General features: G+C 31.6%; 1 protein-coding gene across 1 annotated transcript; it reads left to right on the top strand.

The window, feature by feature from the left end:
- Window positions 1-103: 103 nt before the first annotated feature.
- On the top strand, window positions 104-8,033 carry LOC110036557 (3-hydroxyisobutyryl-CoA hydrolase-like protein 2, mitochondrial; the record flags this gene model as incomplete). Its single annotated transcript, XM_020741025.1, has 7 exons — window positions 104-199; window positions 899-978; window positions 4,683-4,766; window positions 6,566-6,650; window positions 6,910-6,995; window positions 7,331-7,452; window positions 7,961-8,033. Coding segments are annotated over 7 exons (626 nt in total), but the record flags the coding sequence as incomplete, so codon positions are not given.
- Window positions 8,034-8,107: the final 74 nt, after the last annotated feature.

Raw genomic sequence — 8,107 nt, 5'->3', positions numbered from 1 at the left:
TTATTATTATTAATGATTAATGATTTTTGTTTATATATATATATATATATATATTGCGAAAATGAGACAAAATGGATCCAATGAAATTCTTTTTAACATGAAGATAAAAGTTTAATGTTGGTTTTGGTTTCAAAGGGAAGTGGGAGGGCATTTTGTGCTGGTGGCGATATCGTGGCTCTTTACAATCTACTTAAGGAAGGTTTGTGCTATTCCACTTTTGATTGTTTTTTTGCCGAGCTCTATCATTTTGCTAATGAAATATGTTGAAGTACCACCTTGCTAATGAAATTTGTGGACCAATGTGATTTTGAGGTGTCTTTTTTAAACTTCATGGTTGGTGAAGTTGCCAATTTCATTTCTATTTTTTAGTCACTGGAATTATGTAAATGATGCAATAATCTATTTCAGTCTATCTAGAATCTTACCTCTGATTGCTATATAACATCATGACAAAGTAACTCGATAATCAATGAACAAAGACTAAAATTTAGAGAGGTTGAAGAGGAGAGTATTTATTGTGTTATCAGTTGCCTGAAAAAGCTACAGAAACTTTATTTATTCATTTATTTTTGTGAAGAAGTATGTTGGATTGTGTTTATTTTGTTACCAGTTACAAAAAAAAAGCTACAGAAACTTTTTTTTTGAAAGATTTACAAACATACCACTCAATTGTTTGGCATTACCACTTTTTAAAAGTAAAATACATCTTTTCATGAATAAGTTTAAAGAACCAAAGTGTTAGATATTTTGGTCTTTGATATATAAATACATAAGAATTGTGCGCTAAGTCTATATATTTCCCTTCTTTTTACGCGTTTTAATGATTGAATGTCAGCTATGTGACGTTGGACCGTACTTGTTGTTATTACTTATTACTTGTGAAACTTAACTTATGCAGGAAAAGTGGAAGACTGCAAGGATTTTTTCAAGCATTTGTATACATTTATTTACATATTAGGCACCTATCTGAAACCACATGTGAGTTTATATATTAGCAATTCATGCATTGAAGGTTTATATTTCTAAATGTAAAATTATTATAGTTATTAACTTGTATTTGTATCAACAAGTAGTTTAATTCTTTACATAATTGTTGACACAATGTTATGACATTGAAGCGATTAGTATTATATGGTATCATGAAACATGCTTTGGGATGTAGGATTAGAAAATTTTTAATTGATTGTATTTTTTGATGGAGTTTATGAGCTAATAATTTATTTCACATGATGCTTAGACTAATGACTTATGTTAAGAAAGGTAGTGGTAGACTTAAAATGACTTGGGCATGTTGTATAAAAAATGATTTTAATTTGTTAGAATTAAATGAAAATACAACACTCAAGAGGGCACAATAGAGAAAAAGGATTCATGTACTTGACCCCACTTAGTGGAATAAAGAATTGTTGTTGTTGTATGCTTAGACTAATGTCATTATATTCAACACATGTGTTTGATAGAGGAAAAAAAGACAACTTTAGGTCTTTAACTTTTACATCCTTAAACTATTCACAATTCTTGGAATTCCTATTTGTACCAAAAAGTAACACTCAAATCCAATCACAAAGATGGAACAACAGATAAAGGGAAGTAGAGAATTTGCATTTGGTAGTTGCAGTGTGCAAATTGGAGTTCTTATAAAGAGGGAGGACACAAAAGGGACTATAATAAGGAGGGAGGAAGTGAACATACATTTTTTTTTTGGAGATTGGGTACAAGGAGATTTTACAACGAGGAAGGGAGTAATTCATAAGGCTCTCTAAACCATAATTTAGCCCAACTAGAATTGGACTGAGCAAGCAAATAAATCTAGGTATAGCCATGAAAAACCATTTCTAATGGACTTTGGACAACATTAAACTAAGTAGTGACTTGTATTATCAATGTAGAACTTTAATTCATGTTAAATTAGTTCAAAATAAATCTATCTATTTATGGTTTCATGTAGGAGCTTCAAAGACCCAATTTGAAAACTGTAAGTCTGGGTCAACCCATGTAAGATTCAAATCAAGTTTAAGTCTACTTGAATGACCGGTAAAAAAATGTCCCGAGTCAACTCTAGGCTCAGTCTAACCAAAAAGTAACAACTTAACTATTTGATTATTGTTTTTGTTTTTTTCGTGAAAACCTTTTATTAAATCATAATATTTATTTATTTGTTTAAGTTGTGTCCAAACCAAGTAATCATGATCACATTTAGTGATCATTTCCATTATAGATTTGGTTGGCACTAGCCTTTCATTTTGTAACTTTTTTTTGTGTCTGAATAGATTTGAGTTTAGTTGAATTGAGTTTTGTTTTTGATTTTTTTTTCCTGCTTGATAAAAAAATCATGTTTTGATTAGTTACCTTTGTGTCAAATCATTTTCAAGTTGAATATGAACCTAAACCATGAACCCAAATTGATAGTTCTAGTTTCATGCCACCTCATCAAGGAGGTCAAATTTTATTCTATTAGGACATGAATTGTAAAGCCTATAATATTTAAAAAAATAGCGGAAATTAATTATAGGGACGGAGAGAATGTATTGGTGAAGGAGATAGAGAGTGGGGTATGGGGAAGGAAACAAAATGAGCTGGGGAAGGTTGATTGAATCTCGCTACAATAAATAAGGAGGGGAGGCGGCACATATTGTGCAAAGCACAGACTGAGAAACACGAGAGATGAAAAGGTGGCTTTCTCTACTACAGAGGGGAGATTGAGCAAGTGCCCTTGTCATAGGCCCTACTCTCCATAGTAAAGCTAAGCTTGATTTGTGCTCACAAGTGCGATCGTTCATGCGGAGATTGTGAGGAGTGTGAGAAAAGCAAGCGGTGATAGAGCTGAGTAGCGTTCTTGAGAGTTAATCGGTAATGGATTTAGTGTAAATTTACTGTCGAATCAGTTCGCTTGAGTGAGGTGAAGTCAAAGGAGAGTCGGGTAGGAGAGAAAGTGCGAGCTCATGGTGGGGCTCGAGTTGATGTGAAAAGTAGTGTGATCAAGCATGCTCATGAACACGATAATCAAAAGACGGAGTTATCTAAGCTAGTTCGTGATTTCTTCCCTTAAAGGTATGTTTAAAATGTAAAATATTTTTTTATATATGAAAATTTTAGATCTAATTTGTAATGTTAGGTTTAATCTAAGTTAGATTATATATATAATTTAATCCGCACAGGTACAAGAGCACACACATATGTATATTAAGCAAACTTTATAAGAGCATAATTAATTTTTTGAGAAGAAAATTAATTTTTTTTAATTTTTAATACAATTTATATTATTTTTATGTTGGGGATAATACATGTGTTTAGACTTGAGAGTATCAAGGTAATAGCAAAAATACTTTGAGGTGTGAACGGAACATCTTTTTTCAAAAAGATATTGCTCTTCATATCAAATATAGTACTTGGCAATTCATCTACATATTGTACAAGCATCGAAATTCTCTCTAGAAGCAAATGGAGGATAGCCTATTTTTAGATTGTATTATTTAAATATGCGCACCTTTTGGTTGGAACATTTTTTAGGTTTTGCTCCAACAATCATAAGTCTAGTATTGAAGGTATGGCTAATGGTACTCTGTTAGTTATGTGCAATAGTTTAATTTAAGATAAACAATTTAGTTTCCAATTAATGTTTAACCATTAAACTTACTGAAATACCTGTGCCCCGGTATATAAGTATGAGAACACACCAGTGAAATTTCATTGGTGGATCTATTGACATATCATTTAATTTTTTTGAATTAAATCAGATAGTTTTTCTATACAAGCTCTTTAGATATTGTTTCCTCCAAAATGTGGGAGTAAAATTTCATATTCTGAACTCTTTCATAACAAACTCTTAAAGATTTTGATAGCCTTTAGGTTTGGGTATTGGCTCCACTTTTGCATGACATGTTTGACTCTAACTTTGGAGGAAATAATACATCAAATATGATTTTCAACATGCCAAACATGCATCAAAGGTCTCCGTGAAGGTTGTGCATTTTGCATTTATATAAAATCAAAAAGGACTAAGGAGAGGTATAAAAGCTACACAAAAGTAGTGTGAGAGGAGTCGGCCTCCACCACACTTAAGAAAGCGGGGTCACAAGTGTGAGCATCCCAAGCCAAAAACCTATGCAAGGCAAGTTGAGAGAAAAAATGAGCTAGTGTCAAAGCGTCTCCAAGGCATGCATGCATGCATCCACCACAAACATAAAATTTTTTTTATTAAGCATCATTTTTCATAGGTAATAATGAAGCAATAAATTACAGACTTGCACACTTTTTAAAACTATTTTTAGGGGCATTCACATACATTCCACCTAAGTCTTATGTATGCTCATATCAAATGCCTAAACTCTACATTTTACTTTTTCACCGCCCATATCTTTCATATCACATAAAAAATAATACTATTTTAAAATTTAAAAAATGAAATACACCTTTTCATGCATATGTAAGGTAGCATATATGTAAAAAATTGGAAGTTTAGGTGTTAAGATATATAAATACATTAGAATTAAGTGTTATGTATGTAAATCTTCCCTTTTTTTAGTTTGATAATTTTGCGAGTTTGTTTTTAAGTATGATGCTAAATCTTATTTCAACATTTTGTACATCTAGATGTTTGCATAATTTCATGATCCGTTTTAATCCTCATAATATACTTTTTACTCTAAATTGTTGGTCCATGTTCATTTTACTTCATGCAGGTGGCTATTTTGGATGGTATAACTATGGGAGGTGGTGGAGGTGTGTCAATTCCTGGAACATTTCGTATTGCGACAGATAAAACAGTATGCTATATCATGTCTAAACTTTTTAGTTATTTTAATCAAGGTTGCATGTTTATTATCTTAATTTTGGTAAGCAGGATCTTTTTCTTTTGTAAGGAACATATGCAAACTTAAAGACTATGATTGTTCAAGCTCTAGAAACATTTATTAATTGTGAACATTTTTTTTATCATAGAAAACATGGATCTTCATATGACTTTTACTTGCAAGTTAATCACGATATCAAATGGAGTAACCTGTAGACAGTGGCGCTTCCTAGTTTATTTAAGTGCATAAAGCTTGAACTTAAAAGTACTCGTGAATAATTTAAATTTATGCTAGGTTGGGACTTGTTTGAGATCACTTTTATTTTTTTATTTTTTATGTAAATTTTTTTCTTTTATTTTATGATTGTTAATACATTTTTTGCATGTTTTTATTTTTATTTTTAAATCACTTTATCTAATTTTAAAAATATTTAAAACATCTTTTTTTTTTTTGGAGAATTTTTAAAAATAATTAAACATTTTATAGTATATCAAACATATTTTATTTCAAGTAAAAACATATATGAAATAAAATAAAAATAAAAATGAAATAATCAAAATTAAAGTGACCCCAAACAGCCCTATAGCTTTTTAATAAACCAGATGGAATAACTCCATCTCTTAACGAGCTTAAACTAAAGAATACTACAACCAAATAGACCCTAAAAGGTGTTTGGGATAACTTATTTGTGAACTAAGATTTATAGTTATTTTTACTATGATTTTTTTTCCCAGTGATTTATATACACGCAACTAAATTCTACAATATTTGCACATCTAATGCCCAAGACCTCTTCTTTACTACTATACTACCTTACTGCTAAATATCAAGTAATATGAACCATATGGGTTAAAGGGATGGTTTAGAAGAGTTAGATAGTATAGGAGTAAAGTAGGGATTTAGTTTTTAGCCATGTAATTAGTATAGAAATCAGTGGTATTTATGTAAATGCATGACTATTCTTTTATAGTAATCTTTTTTTCATGATTATTTGTTGTGTTCATTTGTTATGCGCGCCCTTGTTACACCCTCCCTTGGATCGATCCCTCTTGGACCAGTCGAAGGCCAAAGCATCGGCCCCCCTAACCGTCCTTGCTTGCGGGAAGGAGCAATGGAGCAGTTCTTTGCTGCAGTAGAAAAGGGCAGGGAGCAAGTAGGGACCATGAGAGATTCAATTTCATATTCAAGGAGGAGAAATTAAAGTTGGTTTTGAGGGTAAGTGAGAAAGGAGAGTTTTCAAGTCTTTAGGAGGATTTTATTAAAAGGAGGAACCTAGGGTTTGTTTGTTTTTTTGCATGCTTTTGTTTGGCTGCCGTTTTACTTCTTCTTGTGGTGTTCCTAGCGATGTCTAGGGTGTGGGCGTATCATCATTTCAATGCATAAGTAATGTAGAGTCATTGAGAAATACTAAGAACATCAATATTATTTTTTGTTTGTATGTGTAGTGCATAAATGATAATACAGCTGAATATTTGTTGAATATTCTCTTGGTGCTTACCATTATTCTCAATAGTTTTTTTGATTGCTTGAATGGGAAACTGAGTTTTCTTTCACTGCGTGTACTTTGTTATTTTCTTTACTTTGTGTATTTAATTGCTCTGATTAAAATCCAACTTTAGGATGCATTCTTGAACATAAATACCTTTTTTTTCAATTACCTCTTTTTTTAAAATTTTCACTTTTCATTTCTTTAGTATAATTAAATAATAATCTCAAGCACCAAGAAGAATTCCAATTTATCATTATATAGTTTATATTTATGACAATTTCAGATATTTGCTACCCCAGAAGTTCATATTGGTTTTCATCCTGATGCTGGTGCTTCTTTTTACCTCTCGCATCTGCCAGGACATCTGGGTAAGCTTTCAGGATTGAGGGCTAAAACATACTTTAGTTCACAACAACATTTAACTTTCTGTAGTATGGTCGATTGTTTTTGTCTCATTATTGTTATTATTAGTGGTAGTAGTAGTCGTAGGAAGATTTACATATTCATTTACTATGTATTTTTATATCTAACAACTAACCTTTAATTTTTTACCTAAATATCACCTTACAGATGTGTCGCTTTTTTCTGCTTTTCTGCAAACTGAGCATTTTATTATATTCTTTGCAGGAGAATATTTGGCTTTAACGGGTGAAAAGCTTAATGGAGTTGACATGCTTGCTGTTGGCCTTGCTACCCATTTTGCCATGAGTGCTGTCAGTCTCTATGGTCATTAATTTTTGGGGGCATTTGCATACATTCCACATAATTCTTATGTATTTACGTATCTCAAACATTCATATTTATGAGCATGCCACTCAATTATTTTGCATCACATCAAACATATCACCATCATTACCTATTTGGAAGTGAAATACACCTTTCCATGTATTCATAGGTTTATGACACCAAGGTATTATAATTGTAAATATCAAACTTGGAGGTTAGATAAGTAAATACATATGAAATATGTGGTATGTATGTAAGTTTCCCTAATTTCCACTGTTCATACTCTCCTTTCTTTGCTCTTAACTTGGTGGACCGTCAACAGAAGCTTAGTTGGGTTGACGAACGACTTGCGAAGTTGGTGACGGACGACCCTTCAGTGATTGATTCTTCTCTAGCACAGTATGGTGACATAGTCTATCCTGATAAGAAGAGCATAGTTCATAGGTAATAACTTCTGCTTTTCCCCTAGTTTTTTTTTTTTGTAATATGATCCATGACATAATGAGATCTTTAAAAGCCTAATTGTTAAATATCAAAAACTTGTGCATTGAATGACAAGTTTGGAAATTTTCCTCAATAGTTCCCCTAAATATCTAGAATTTCATATTTAGAACCTGTTTTAGCCTCGATTATGTTGAAAAGTATTCATGAATTTCCATATTATTGCTTGATGCTGCAATTGCATCAGTGGATTTTGGAAGTAGCCTTAATCAGTTAGATGAGTATTTTAGTTAATTCCTAAAATTTTAGATGGAACTTTGCTGCATAAGTTGTCAGCTATAGATCTGTGTTGAATTGTTCTTTTTTATGCATGGGTGAGAGAAACATATTATTGAATGAGTGCAATGAAATTGTAATTTTCAAATGTTTTTTGCTGTATTTTAAAAATGATAAATAAGCATTAATTTGATTTTCTTTAACACAAACTAAGGTTTTTGTTTCTGTTTGTCAGGATTGAAGCAATCGATGATTGTTTTCGGCGTGAAACGGTTGAGGAAATTGTTGATGCTTTGGTGAGCTCTTACGTTAATCAACTTTTTATTATGTTTTGTGAAATTTTCAGGCTTCAAAATTTTTCTTGCCATTACTTTTAAAATGA

This window comes from Phalaenopsis equestris, unplaced genomic scaffold (assembly GCF_001263595.1).
Source record: "Phalaenopsis equestris unplaced genomic scaffold, ASM126359v1 Scaffold208373, whole genome shotgun sequence".
NCBI lineage: Eukaryota > Viridiplantae > Streptophyta > Magnoliopsida > Asparagales > Orchidaceae > Phalaenopsis > Phalaenopsis equestris.
Note: the sequence above shows the minus strand (reverse complement) of the source record. Positions and strands in the feature narration are given on the sequence as shown.